This window comes from Ylistrum balloti, unplaced genomic scaffold (assembly GCF_031769215.1).
Source record: "Ylistrum balloti isolate Yb309-2 unplaced genomic scaffold, AGI_CSIRO_Ybal_v1 Utg369874, whole genome shotgun sequence".
Taxonomy (NCBI): Eukaryota; Metazoa; Mollusca; class Bivalvia; order Pectinida; family Pectinidae; genus Ylistrum; species Ylistrum balloti.
The window spans coordinates 505,221-521,364 of NW_026782015.1; the positions used below are offsets into that span (position 1 = coordinate 505,221).

Sequence of the window (16,144 nt, forward strand, 5' to 3'; positions counted from 1 at the left end):
CAAATGGTGTTTTGTGTTTCTCCGGAACTAGAGATGTCTTTAGGCAAACATACCTTAAACTTCTTCTCTGCTCCACTATTGCCATTGAGCTAAAAAATTAGGAATGAGAATGATCTGATCACCTACAGTGTTTTATACTAGTGGTACAGTTTCCTCTTGTGATGTTTATTTGTGGTTCAGTTTACCTTTTGTGATATATATTTGTGGTTCACTTCACCTCTTGTGTTGTGTATTTGTGGTTCAGTTCACCCTTGCATATTTGGTTCCTATCATTCAAAGCATTCCCACAAAAGAAAAAGAATTTTCTTTCTTGCTTCCTTCCCCCTCCCCTTATCAAGGGCCAGAGAGACAAGGCACTGTTAATCTTGTTGACTCAAGGATATGTCAGATCATTTGTACAGAATTGATTCTCCATTGCACAAGGATGCTTAAGGCCAAATTGAGACAGAATCCAATGTGCAGGTAACTTTATTTTGTGTAACTGGTGCATTTGATCCCAGGGCAAACTAGGGGAAATAGATACAAATCTTTTAAAATTTTTTTCACTTAGTTTAAATTAAGTGATTTCAAGGAACTAAACCAGGTGAGTGATACAGGCCCTATGGGGCTCTTGTTGGATAATACATAGTACCATTGATTTTACCATTCTTCAAAACCTTTTGACAGTATTTTGCGATATCAACCAGTTAGAAGCATCCACCATGTTTCTTTAGTGTAGTTTCAGGAACCACCTGATTTATCCAATTATAAGCTTTGATAAGTTACACTTTTTGGTCAAGTTTATAATTTTTCTGAGGACTGATAAGCTATCGGCCATTTTACACAAAAATTGGTCTACAGTGACTAGTTTACCATGCCAACAAAATTTCTGCTAAAAAAAAAATGCATGCTTCATTACATTTAGTTCTTGAAGTTCCTCTGTAGTTTCATTGAAATGATATTCATAATTTTAAGAGGAATTTTCCTTCCGCACAAAATTCTGCTAAAGATGGAAGGACAATCCGATTTCAGTATAGGCCTACTCATCTTCGCTACTTTGTGGGGTTGGGGGTTAGATATAACAATATAAAAAGCTCCAATTTCATCAATTTATTTATTTAAATACCTTCCTTTGTTTAACTGATAACAATTCAAATCTAAGTAAAATAGGAATGTTGTTAAGTTTAGCATAAAATTTGTAAAGTGGCATGATTAAATAAGCAGCACTTGTGTGTTACTGTTAAATACAAAGACTAACATATCAGTCAGCAGTGCCAGGAAATCTCTATCAACCATGATACAAGTTTTACAGGAACTACATGGCCATCATGCACAACAGGTTTTAACTCTTTCATCTGTAACTTCCAAAAAGCAACATACCAAAAAATCAAAGAAATTGAATGAACCATGTATCAGTGTCACATACCACTATAGGGCAAAGTTTTGGCTTTAAAGATCTCTCTGCCTCTCTGATCAACATCTGGTAACCAAACAGATGGCTGGCAGTCCATTACACACTGAAGAACTTAACGTAAATGATGTACTGTTAGATCTTCCTGTACCAGTGTGCATCCATATACTTCAGCTTTTTATTAGTTAGTTGTCCACACACTTGTATCCATTTTTTTCAGTTATACAGCATTGTCTTTTCAGAGGTCCTATATCATCGTGACTATATACAACAAATTGAACAATCATTCTATTATGTTTATGAAAGTCTGTTGCCAATCTGGTTGTATGTATACAAGTGGAATGTTTGCAGGTTTTACCATGTACATCAGTGGTATCTATTTAAGTCCAAGTCAGTCAGTAAATCTGTCCACTTAGTTGTATGTACATTAAGTCAGTCATCCATCTTATTGTACCAATTTAAGTAAAGCTGTCCACTTAATTGTATGTATATAAAGTCAGTCATCCATCTTATTGTACCAATTTAAGTAAAGCTGTCCACTTAATTGTATGTATATAAAGTCAGTCATCCATCCAGTTGTATCTATCAGTTTAAAGCAGTTATCAACATAGTTGTACCTATTGAAGTAAAGCTGTCCACTTAGTTGTATGTATATAAGTCAATCATCCACCTAGTTGTATCCATCTTAATTAAGTCAGTTATCCACGTAGTTGGATCTGTTAAAATCACTTAATTGTATGTATATAAAGTCTGATGTCCATAGTAAAATTAATCGTATCTGTCATTGTCCATAAGTCACGTCCTGCCTTTGACTCTTTTTACTTCATCTTCTTTTTCTTCTTTGTGGTTCGGCGTTTCGTCTTAGAGTCAACAATAAACTGGGATTGTTTCTTGATAGCGTTGCGACCCGGAACATCTCCATCATCATCACCACTGTCATCTTCATCTGAAGGGTAATGAAAAAAGCTGACTTATGGATGTAATATTACATGGATAAACACAGTACATAATCAAAATTGAGTTAAAGTTTCATTTTCAGAATCATTATTGATGAAACAGATATATCTAAAGTAGTTACGTGCTTTAATATCTTCTTCAAATCAGTGTTAGGTGACCAAGGGTAAGTTAGCTAATGTTAATACAGCTTGTAAATCTTCCATTATCTCTCAATACTCTGAGAGTTATTTGTATTGAAGAGTGCAAAGCTTTCTTCTTCGTTCAAAGGTTGATATTGATCTCAACAGGCCCTGTACATGTCAAAAGATTGATCTCAACAGCCCTACACATGTCAAAAGATTGATCTCAACAGGCCCTGTACATGTCAAAAGATTGATCTCAACAGCCCTACACATGTCAAAAGATTGATCTCAACAGGCCCTGTACATGTCAAAAGATTGATCTCAACAGCCCTACACATTTTAACAGATTGATCTCAATAGGCCCTACACATGTCACAGAGATAGTAGTCGGTGACATTCTTCACTGCTTCATTTTGACTGGTCATTTCTGTATGTAGGTCTAAAGATGACCGCTGAGACTGACAGTACAGCAGTCATATGAAGATAATTAAGGACTGTGGCTTGAAGTAAAATGTGATAGGAATGAATTATAGGAGATAAAGGTCATCAATCACAGTATATACCTGTGTTATGGTTCCTATATGTGAATCGTGGTCTATAGTTGGTTGAGTGGGGCAGTATATGGCATGTGATATGTGGATTATAGATCATTCAATGGGGTAACACATGTATATATACTGTGATTTTATGTATTTGATAAGTGGATAGATGCAAAATTGTGTTTGACAATCAAATAAAAATAAAGTACATATTTTCATGCATAATAAAATGTCAAAATAAAACCAACTTGAAACTGTTCCACTCAAAATAAAAAGTTACTGTAAATAAAAGGCACACATAGACGTGATGAATATGATGAGAGTGGGTTGGAGCCCAGCAACCGCCAGGATTGTTTGACATATTCACAGACAAACAACCTGGTAACCATGACAACCATGGTGTCCAAATGTTGCTAGACTCGACTACCCTCTCTACTCAACCCAACAATGGCCTAGTCTGATTATTGTTGGAGTCCTCATACTGCCTCAGTGTAGGAGCCTCCCTGATAATCTTAAGTCTACATGAGGGTGGAGAAGAGAGGATATCATTTGGTATTGTGAGAAGAGCAAGGCAGGAAACCCTGTGTAAAAACTTACATCCTCCATAAAGGGTTTGCGAAACATCTTCATACAGTAAAACCATACAAGTTAATACATGTTAAAGAAAGATATCACCATTTCTGCACAGTTAAATCACAAAGTTGTTATTACATATGTTAGCACCATCAACATGTCAGCATCATGAAATATTAGCACAAAATTTTCACTGTAACAACACATACCAGTTTGATAGCATGATTTGTTATGTCCCCGTTATGTGATGTACAGTGAAACACAGCGATAAACTCCTGTGTATGACAGTTACGCACAGCGATACAGTTTTTGTGTTATATTCTTGTCCTATATGACAGTAACACACCTAGATATAGCATATGTAACATTAGGAAAGAATGGTAAATTATCATTCATTTATACATATAAGATATTAGTGAAACCTTGATGATTTGACCATACCACACTAGGTGTAAAAACGTACCATCAAATCCCATATCCCGTTCCTTTTGTGGCAGCTTCACTCTTGTATTGTACTGTGGCAGTTTCCCTTCCATGCTTGCATGGAACTAAAAAATAATCGGGATATTATTTGAAACTGGAAAAATACATAACATCTAATATAGCAACTATTTCAAAAAGATCATGATAATAATCAATATCTTAAGCTATTAAATAGGTCTGAAAGATGTTCATTGTCACATAGCACCCCTTAGTAACTTCTACTACCAATATTACAGCATCCCCCTTGTAGCTTCTACTGATATTACAGCATCCTCCTTATAATTTCTACCAATATTACAGCATCCTCCTTATAATTTCTACCAATATTACAGCATACCCCTGATTACTTCTACTGATATTACAAAATCCCCCTAGTAACTTTTACCACACATATTACAGCATTCTTCTTATAATTTCTACCACTATAACAGCATCTCCCTTATGATTTCAATTGATATGATAGTGGTCCCCTAGTAACTTCTATAAGCGATATTACAACACATGCCTGATACTTCTCTAAATAACACAGTGTTCCTCTAGTAACTACAACAAGTATTATAGCTTCACCAGAGTAACTTCTACAGATATAAATGTGTTCCTCTAGTAACGACAAATAATACAGTTCATCAGAGTAACTTCTACAGACATTACAGTGTTCCTCTAGTAACAACAAATATTACAGCTTCCCCAGAGTAACTTCTACAGATATTACAGTGTTCCTCTAGTAACAACAAATATTACAGCTTCCCCGGAGTAACTTCTACAGACATTACAGCTTCCCCAGAGAAACTTCTACAGATATTACAGTGTTCCTCTAGTAACAACAAATATTTCAGCTTCCCCAGAGTAACTTCTACAGATATTACAGTGTTCCTCTAGTAACAACAAATATTACAGCTTCCCCGGAGTAACTTCTACAGACATTACAGCTTCCCCAGAGAAACTTCTACAGATATTACAGTGTTCCTCTAGTAACAACAAATATTACAGCTTCCCCAGAGTAACTTCTACAGACATTACAGCTTCCCCAGAGTAACTTCTACAGACATTACAGTGTTCCTCTAGTAACAACAAATATTACAGCTTCCCCAGAGTAACTTCTACAGACATTACAGTGTTCCTCTAGTAACAACAAATATTACAGCTTCCCCAGAGTAACTTCTACAGACATTACAGTGTTCCTCTAGTAACGACAAATAATACAGTTCATCAGAGTAACTTCTACAGACATTACAGTGTTCCTCTAGTAACAACAAATATTTCAGCTTCCCCAGAGTAACTTCTACAGACATTACAGTGTTCCTCTAGTAACAACAAATATTTCAGCTTCCCCAGAGTAACTTCTACAGACATTACAGTGTTCCTCTAGTAACGACAAATAATACAGTTCATCAGAGTAACTTCTACAGACATTACAGTGTTCCTCTAGTAACGACAAATAATACAGTTCATCAGAGTAACTTCTACAGATATTACAGTGTTCCTCTAGTAACGACAAATATTACAGCTTCCCCAGAGTAACTTCTACAGACATTACAGCTTCCCCAGAGTAACTTCTACAGATATAACAGTGTTACTCTAGTAACAACAACTATTTCAGCTTCCGCAGAGTAACTTCTACAGATATTACAGTGTTCCTCTAGTAACAACAAATATTTCAGCTTCCCCAGAGTAACTTCTACAGATATTACAGTGTTCCTCTAGTAACAACAAATATTATAGCTTCCCCAGAGTAACTTCTACAGACATTACAGTGTTCCTCCAGTAACTTTTACTGCAGATATTACAGTGTTCCTCTAGTAACAACAAATATTACAGCTTCCCCAGAGTAACTTCTACAGACATTACAGTGTTCCTCTAGTAACAACAAATATTACAGCTTCCCCAGAGTAACTTCTACAGATATTACAGTGTTCCTCTAGTAACAACAAATATTACAGCTTCCCCAGAGTAACTTCTACAGACATTACAGTGTTCCTCTAGTAACAACAAATATTATAGCTTCCCCAGAGTAACTTCTACAGATATTACAGTGTTCCTCCAGTAACTTTTACTGCAGATATTACAGTGTTCCTCTAGTAACAACAAATATTATAGCTTCCCCAGAGTAACTTCTACAGACATTACAGTGTTCCTCTAGTAACAACAAATATTTCAGCTTCCCCAGAGTAACTTCTACAGATATAACAGTGTTCCTCTAGTAACAACAAATATTTCAGCTTCCCCAGAGTAACTTCTACAGATATTACAGTGTTCCTCTAGTAAACAAGCTTCAAATATTACAGTGTTCCCCAGTAACAACAAATAACTTCTACAGATATTACAGTGTTCCTCTAGTAACAACAAATATTTCAGCTTCCCCAGAGTAACTTCTACAGACATTACAGTGTTCATTTAGTAACAACAAATATTACAGCTTCCCCAGAGTAACTTCTACAGATATTACAGTGTTCCTCTAGTAACAACAAATATTTCAGCTTCCCCAGAGTAACTTCTACAGATATTACAGTGTTCCTCTAGTAACAACAAATATTATAGCTTCACCAGAGTAACTTCTACAGACATTACAGTGTTCCTTCCCCAGAGTAACTTCTACAGATATTACAGTGTTCATTTAGTAACAACAAATATTATAGCTTCCCCAGAGTAACTTCTACAGATATTACAGTGTTCCTCTAGTAACAACAAATATTACAGCTTCCCCAGAGTAACTTCTACAGATATTACAGTGTTCCTCTAGTAACAACAAATATTACAGCTTCCCCAGAGTAACTTCTACAGACATTACAGTGTTCCTCTAGTAACAACAAATATTACAGCTTCCCCAGAGTAACTTTACAGATATTACACTAGATATTACAGCTTTAACTTCTACAGATATTACAGTGTTCCTCTAGTAACAACAAATATTATAGCTTCCCCAGAGTAACTTCTACAGATATTACAGTGTTCCTCTAGTAACAACAAATATTATAGCTTCACCAGAGTAACTTCTACAGATATTACAGTGTTCCTCTAGTAACAACAAATACAGCTTCCCCAGAGTAACTTCTACAGATATTACAGTTCCTCTAGTAACAACTTCCCCAGAGTAACTTCTACAGACATTACAGTGTTCCTCTAGTAACAACAAATATTATAGCTTCCCCAGAGTAACTTCTACAGACATTACAGTGTTCCTCTAGTAACAACAAATATTATAGCTTCCCCAGAGAAACTTCTACAGACATTACAGTGTTCCTCTAGTAACAACAAATATTTCAGCTTCCCCAGAGTAACTTCTACAGACATTACAGTGTTCCTCCAGTAACTTTTACTGCAGATATTACAGTGTTCCTCTAGTAACAACAAATATTATAGCTTCCCCAGAGTAACTTCTACAGACATTACAGCTTCCCCAGAGAAACTTCTACAGATATTACAGTGTTCCTCTAGTAACAACAAATATTACAGCTTCCCCAGAGTAACTTCTACAGATATTACAGTGTTCCTCTAGTAACGACAAATATTACAGCTTCCCCAGAGTAACTTCTACAGACATTACAGTGTTCCTCTAGTAACAACAAATATTACAGCTTCCCCAGAGTAACTTCTACAGACATTACAGTGTTCCTCTAGTAACAACAAATATTACAGCTTCCCCAGAGAAACTTCTACAGATATTACAGTGTTCCTCTAGTAACAACAAATATTACAGCTTCCCCAGAGAAACTTCTACAGATATTACAGTGTTCCTCTAGTAACAACAAATATTACAGCTTCCCCAGAGTAACTTCTACAGATATAACAGTGTTCCTCTAGTAACTTTTACTGCTGATTTAACAGTGTGGCCTACAAACCTCTTCTTCCTCCATCTGTTTAGTGAGATCATTGATATCCTTGCCATCCAGTTCCTCAAGCAGTTTGAGGAGCTTCTCCTCACAAAGAGACAACTGATCAAGGACATACTCATCAGAAGTGGGTGCAATCTGTGCTGTTGGAACGTGTCCCTTGTTCTACAAATTTAAATTTCCAACTTATTTCAAAGTACAGCAAATTTTGTAACCATATCCTCCATTTACAGACCACAATATCATTTTTTACCAGGATAAAAAGTTTATATGATGAAGTTTGTAACTAACAGTCCTCGGATGTTGTAATTTATGACTTACATTTAAGAGATTGTGTAATTTATGACTTACAGATAAGAGATAGTGTAATTTATGTAGTGTAATTTATGACTTACAGTTAAGAGATTGTGTAATTTATGACTTACAGTTAAGAGATTGTGTAATTTATGACTTACAGTTAAGAGATTGTGTAACTTATGACTTACAGTTAAGAGATTGTGTAATTTATGACTTACAGTTAAGAGATTGTGTAATTTATGACTTACAGTTAAGAGATTGTGTAATTTATGACTTACAGATAAGAGATAGTGTAATTTATGACTTACATTCCACAGATTATGAAGTTCTTACTTACAGCTTTAAGATGGTGCAGTTTGTCAGTCAGATGCTCCACACCAGCCTTTACAGAAACCATGATTGTGCTGTTCCTGTGAAGTGTCTCCTCTGTCTCTTCCTGTCGTAACTCCTCCTTTTGTAGTTGGGTCTGGAACTCCTCCAGCATTCTCTGTCCACTGCAATATTATGTAAAGTTTATAAAAAATGTCCAGCACAACATGATATCAAGTCTTCAACTGGATTGTATAAATAACACAGGAAAGAAATTCCCGACTTACCTGGACAGTTTAGCATCTCCAGAGTATTTCATCTCCTCGAATTCCTGTTGAAACTTCTCCTTTTCCTCGCGCAGTCTTGTAATGGATTTTTCATTCTGAGCCTTTAGATCTTCAAGGTGTTTAGTAGTAGTCTCCTGGCCCTCAAATCGAAGGACAACATCCTGTTGTAAGTATAAAGATCTGATGCTAGTATAAAGTGTCAAAACATCTAGCTAGTGTAAAACGTAAATTTCTGTAGCCTGTTTAAAGTGTCAAAACCCATCCCTGATGTTACTAAATGACTAACCGTGGTTTCGGACACACCAGTTGTCTCCTTGATTTTTCGGAAGGCTTCCTCATATGAAGTAATCTTCTGCTGTTGTTCCTCACCCTGCAGGGCCTGCTTCTCCTGGGGGTTAATTTCGTCTGCCTGGATAGACCCCCTCTGGGCCTGCAGTATATAATGAACAACTTCAATGTTACTGGAGATTCAAAGTCATAATTAATGCCACAAATACACCTTTAAAATACGGAATCAATACAAGTATTCGATGATTTGTATTTGTATAACAACAGGTGACAGTAAACCTACAATTCTGCGTTCGATTCTCTCGTGTTGTATCTTTTTGTCGTCTGCTTCCTTCTTCATTTTCTGTAGTTCTATCTCTCGTTGTTTTCTCTCTTTATACACAACTGTCTCATTCTTGGTTAATTCTGCCTGAGCAGCCTCTTTAGAGATCTGGGCATCATCATGCATGGCCTTCAGTTCCTTAAGTTCACTTCTAGTGCTACGAATCTCTGCTTCCATAGCATCAAGTATACATGGGAATTTCTCAGCTTCCTACAAAAAACCGTTAAAGTGAATGCTATTTATAAGTTTTGTTGTTTTAACAAAACTTTGTCTTCAATGCAAATGCTTAATTTTACCACATTCAGAAAAAAATTAACAATTATTTTTAAAATTTTCCATGTATCACAAACATTTTGATAAGATTACAGAAATGTTTTTTTTTGTGACTTGCTTAATTTACCACAAGTCATCACACATTAAAGTACTGTTGTAAACAATGTTGTAAACCTACCTCTTAGCGCATGGTCTAAAAACAATCAGTCCTTTACAGATTCTTTATCCCTCCTACAGTGTGATACCTAGGAATCAGTTGATTACAGATTCTGTACAAAAACTACAGTGTGATACCTGAGGAATCAGTTGATTACAGATTCTGTACAGGTCCTACAGTGTGATACCCAGGAATCAGTTGATTACAGAGTCTGTACAGGTCCTAAAGTGTGATACCTAGGAATCATTTGATTACAGATTCTGTACAGGTCCTACAGTGTGATACCTAGGAATCAGATTACAGATTTGAGGTCCTACAGTGTGATACTAGGAATTTTTGTACAGGTCCTACAGTGTGATACCTAGGTGTGATAGTGTGATACCTAGGAATCAGTTGATTACAGATTCTGTATAGGTCCTACAGTGTGATACCTAGGAATCAGTTACAGATTCTGGAATCAGTTGATTACAGATTCTGTACAGGTCCTACAGTGTGATACCTAGGAATCAGTTGATTACAGATTCTGTACAGGTCCTACAGTGTGATACCTAGGAATCAGTTGATTACAGATTCTGTACAGGTCCTACAGTGTGATACCTAGGAATCAGTTGATTACAGATTCTGTACAGGTCCTACAGTGTGATACCTAGGAATCAGTTGATTACAGATTCTGTACAGGTCCTACAGTGTGATACCTAGGAATCAGTTGATTACAAATTCTGTACAGGTCCTACAGTGTGATACCTAGGAATCAGTTGATTACAGATTCTGTACAGGTCCTACAGTGTGATACCTAGGAATCAGTTGATTACAGATTCTGTACAGGTCCTACAGTGTGATACCTAGGAATCAGTTGATTACAGATTCTGTACAGGTCCTACAGTGTGATACCTAGGAATCAGTTGATTACAGATTCTGTACAGGTCCTACAGTGTGATACCTAGGAATCAGTTGATTACAGATTCTGTTGATTGATTACAGATTCTGTACAGGTACTACAGTGTGATACCTAGGAATCAGTTGATTACAGATTCTGTACAGGTCCTACAGTGTGATACCTAGGAATCAGTTGATTACAGATTCTGTACAGGTCCTACAGTGTGATACCTAGGAATCAGTTGATTACAGATTCTGTACAGGTCCTACAGTGTGATACCTAGGAATCAGTTGATTACAGATTCTGTACAGGTCCTACAGTGTGTACCTAGGAATCAGTTGATTACAGATTCTGTACAGATCCTATAGTGTGATACCTAGGAATCATTTGATTACAGATTCTGTACAGGTCCTACAGTGTGATACCTAGGAATCAGTTGATTACAGATTCTGTACAGGTCCTACAGTGTGATACCTAGGAATCAGTTGATTACAGATTCTGTACAGGTCCTACAGTGTGATACCTAGGAATCAGTTGATTACAGATTCTGTACAGGTCCTACAGTGTGATACCTAGGAATCAGTTGATTACAGATTCTGTACAGGTCCTACAGTGTGATACCTAGGAATCAGTTGATTACAGATTCTGTACAGGTCCTACAGTGTGATACCTAGGAATCAGTTGATTACAGATTCTGTACAGGTCCTACAGTGTGATACCTAGGAATCAGTTGATTACAGATTCTGTACAGGTCCTACAGTGTGATACCTAGGAATCAGTTACAGATTCTGTACAGGTCCTACAGTGTGATACCTAGGAATCAGTTGATTACAGATTCTGTACAGGTCCTACAGTGTGATACCTAGGAATCAGTTGATTACAGATTCTTACAGATTCTGTACAGGTCCTACAGTGTGATACCTAGGAATCAGTTGATTACAGATTCTGTACAGGTCCTACAGTGTGATACCTAGGAATCAGTTGATTACAGATTCTGTACAGGTCCTACAGTGTGATACCTAGGAATCAGTTGATTACAGATTCTGTACAGGTCCTACAGTGTGATACCTAGGAATCAGTTGATTACAGATTCTGTACAGGTCCTACAGTGTGATACCTAGGAATCAGTTGATTACAGATTCTGTACAGGTCCTACAGTGTGATACCTAGGAATCAGTTGATTACAGATTCTGTACAGGTCCTACAGTGTGATACCCAGGAATCAGTTGATTACAGATTCTGTACAGGTCCTACAGTGTGATACCTAGGAATCAGTTGATTACAGATTCTGTACAGGTCCTACAGTGTGATACCTAGGAATCAGTTGATTACAGATTCTGTACAGGTCCTACAGTGTGATACCTAGGAATCAGTTGATTACAGATTCTGTACAGGTCCTACAGTGTGATACCTAGGAATCAGTTGATTACAGATTCTGTACAGGTCCTACAGTGTGATACCTAGGAATCAGTTGATTACAGATTCTGTACAGGTCCTACAGTGTGATACCTAGGAATCAGTTGATTACAGATTCTGTACAGGTCCTACAGTGTGATACCTAGGAATCAGTTGATTACAGATTCTGTACAGGTCCTACAGTGTGATACCTAGGAATCAGTTGATTACAGATTCTGTACAGGTCCTACAGTGTGATACCTAGGAATCAGTTGATTACAGATTCTGTACAGGTCCTACAGTGTGATACCTAGGAATCTAGGAATCAGTTGATTACAGATTCTGTACAGGTCCTACAGTGTGATACCTAGGAATCAGTTGATTACAGATTCTGTACAGGTCCTACAGTGTGATACCTAGGAATCAGTTGATTACAGATTCTGTACAGGTCCTACAATGTGATACCTAGGAATCAGTTGATTACAGATTCTGTACAGGTCCTACAGTGTGATACCTAGGAATCAGTTGATTACAGATTCTGTACAGGTCCTACAGTGTGATACCTAGGAATCAGTTGATTACAGATTCTGAATCAGTTGATTACAGATTCTGTACAGGTCCTACAGTGTGATACCTAGGAATCAGTTACAGATTCTGTACAGGTCCTACAGTGTGATACCTAGGAATCAGTTGATTACAGATTCTGTACAGGTCCTACAGTGTGATACCTAGGAATCAGTTGATTACAGATTCTGTACAGGTCCTACAGTGTGATACCTAGGAATCAGATTACAGATTCTGTACAGAGTTGATTACAGATTCTGTACAGGTCCTACAGTGTGATACCTAGGAATCAGTTGATTACAGATTCTGTACAGGTCCTACAGTGTGATACCTAGGAATCAGTTGATTACAGATTCTGTACAGGTCCTACAGTGTGATACCTAGGAATCAGTTGATTACAGATTCTGTACAGGTCCTACAGTGTGATACCTAGGAATCAGTTGATTACAGATTCTGTACAGGTCCTACAGTGTGATACCTAGGAATCAGTTGATTACAGATTCTGTACAGGTCCTACAGTGTGATACCTAGGAATCAGTTGATTAAAGATTCTGTATAGTGTGTACACAGGAATCAGTTGATTACAGATTCTGTACAGGTCCTACAGTGTGATACCTAGGAATCAGTTGATTACAGATTCTGTACAGGTCCTACAGTGTGATACCTAGGAATCAGTTGATTACAGATTCTGTACAGGTCCTACAGTGTGATACCTAGGAATCAGTTGATTACAGATTCAGTGTGTACAGGTCCTACAGTGTGATACCTAGGAAATCAGGAATCAGTTGATTACAGATTCTGTACAGGTCCTACATTGTGATACCTAGGAATCAGTTGATTACAGATTCTGTACAAGTCCTACAGTGTGATACCTAGGAATCAGTTGATTACAGATTCTGTACAGGTCCTACAGTGTGATACCTAGGAATCAGTTGATTACAGATTCTGTACAGGTCCTACAGTGTGATACCTAGGAATCAGTTGATTACAGATTCTGTACAGGTCCTATAGTGTGTACACAGGAATCAGTTGATTACAGATTCTGTACAGGTCCTACAGTGTGATACCTAGGAATCAGTTGATTACAGACAGTGTGATACCTAGGAATCAGTTGATTACAAATTCTGTATCCTACATGTGATACCTAGGAATTAGTTGATTACAGAAAGGTCCTACAGTGTGATACCTCGGAATCAGTTGATTACTGATTCTTTACTGTTCCTATTGGGTTTACCTAGGAATCAGTTGATTACAGATTCTGTACAGGTCCTACAGTGTGATACCTAAAAACAAACTGAGAGGTTTCAAAGTAAGCCTTTCGATCACCCTCTGCAAACAAAATAAATTAGTAAGAAATTGTGAACTGCTGAAATGCAAACACTTTATTGTAATAAAATGTTATCTTTTAGATGCTGGAATAGACACCATCCTAACTTTCATCTATATTCAATAAAGTAATCATTACCTGTGTTAAGAAAACATAAGTCATTTAAAAATATTTCATGCCAACTATATAGCAATTAAAGCGACATGACCACAATGGTCACAATTTGAATGGATTAATATTATGAAAATAAACGAGCTTAATAATGTGTATCCTGATGAATACCATTGCATATCAATTCGAACATAGTATAAATTTCAAATCTTTATTTTTCAGAAAGCCTGGAATTATGAAGAATAACATTAAGTCGACTGTAATGTACAGGTCAGTAATTTTCTAGGTGTAGCAGTGGCATGCACTCCGTTATTTTGTATCGCACTCATGGTCAACCTAGTCCTAGGCCATCTTTCTCTTGACTTGAAAAGAAACGGTCTTACCAAGGAGGGCGATCTTGGCCTTCAGTTCATCAATTAGCACCGTCATAGGACGCTGCATCGCCGACATGACAGGCATTTTCGGAGAATTTTCTGTGTTCGTCAACAGAAAACGTTACTCCTATGTGTGTTTTACAACTGCAAAATGAAGTGTTTTGACGTATCCAAGGTGCCCTCGTTATGGCGCATGCTCAATAAGGGAGATAACTCTTTCTGCAAATCACTCGCCGTACCGGCCAAAAAGTTTCTACGACAACATGGGCAGAAATTACGTTTATTATATACATCTTCTCTCCCAGTTTTAATATTTTTCATGTTTTCTAATACAACACCGTAAAAAGAGATCGATTTCCAATGCACAGCGTTTATTTCATGGTATCTAAAACCATTATTAACAGTATTTAAGAAATCAGTATATTACAGTACTGTGAACAAAAGGGATTTGTTCTAGACACGTTGCTTGATTTTAAAATGATTTAAAAAATGATTTTAAATCACTTCTGCCATTTCCGTTTCTTAAAGACTCGCCGGACATAAGGCTATGAAATTGCCATTTTTAGAGTCAATGCTCATTCTGTTTTTTTTGTTCATAATTTGAATTATTAATCAGTCTTTTGTAAACATTTAAATTAACTTAACTTACTTACCAGGTTATGAGTTCCCTCTTGTAGTTAAATATTGCCCTAGTCAAATGAAATCAAAAGTCATTGAGTAGATTTACCCAACACAGCTCCTTTGTCCTTGAGGTTGGTGGACAAAAGATGTTCCTGGTCAAGATCTACAATAATCTTGAAAACTCCTTTTCCTTGTCATTAAAGTGCCATTCTCTTCTGTCATAAGACCTTATAAGACAGAAATTATACTGGATTTCCTTTAATTTTCCATTCAGAAGAAAACATATTTCTTCACCAGGCCATCCCCAATCTGTACCCCAAGAAAATATTGATGAAGAGACATGGACAAGGGGGCACACCATTCATTTATTCGGAAAGGAAAACCCTCATTCTTCCTGGAAACAGTGTTCTTTTGTCCAATTATTCAAGAATTTAGACAGTTTTCTTTATTTTCTCATTAGCTTCTGTCCTTCTGCCAACAGGTGTATTGCCATCTTATAATGGACTATGTGTAGATGAAACACTGATGGTATGCCCAGTTTTGCATTTTTTAGCCCAACATCTAATAGATGGTGGGTTATTCAAATCGCCCTGCGTCCGTGGTCCGTCCGTCCGTAAACAATTCTTGTTACCGCTATTTCTGGAAAAGTACTCAACGGATCTTTCTCAAATTTCATATGCAGGTTCCCCTTGGTCCCTAGTTGTGCATTGTACCTTTTTTGGACTGCTTCGCATTCAAGATGGCCGACAGGTGGCCATCTTGGATTTTGGAAGTAAAAGTTTGTTACAACACTATTTCTGGAAAAGTACTGGATGGATCTTTCTCAAATTTCATATGCAGTTTCCCCTTGGTCCCTAGTTGTGCATTGTACCTTTTTTGGACTGATTCGAATTCAAAATGCCCGACAGGTGGCCATCTTGGATTTTGGATGTAAAAGTTTGTTACTGCTATTTCTTGGAAAGTACTGGATAGATCTTTCTCAAATTTCATATGCAGTTTCCCCTTGGTCCCTAGTTGTGCATTGTACCTTTTTTGGACTGATTCAAAT

General features: G+C 37.0%; 1 protein-coding gene across 1 annotated transcript; it reads right to left on the reverse strand.

The window, feature by feature from the left end:
* Nucleotides 1-1,074: 1,074 nt before the first annotated feature.
* LOC132546066 (outer dynein arm-docking complex subunit 3-like) lies at nucleotides 1,075-14,560 on the reverse strand. The gene is made up of 9 exons (XM_060209762.1): nucleotides 14,485-14,560; nucleotides 13,937-13,992; nucleotides 9,359-9,607; nucleotides 9,074-9,217; nucleotides 8,788-8,948; nucleotides 8,529-8,685; nucleotides 7,904-8,059; nucleotides 4,045-4,129; nucleotides 1,075-2,336 (listed from the first exon to the last, which is right to left on the reverse strand). Exons 1-9 carry the CDS (start codon nucleotides 14,558-14,560, stop codon nucleotides 2,209-2,211), a joined length of 1,212 nt encoding a protein of 403 aa, XP_060065745.1. The 3' UTR covers nucleotides 1,075-2,208.
* Nucleotides 14,561-16,144: the final 1,584 nt, after the last annotated feature.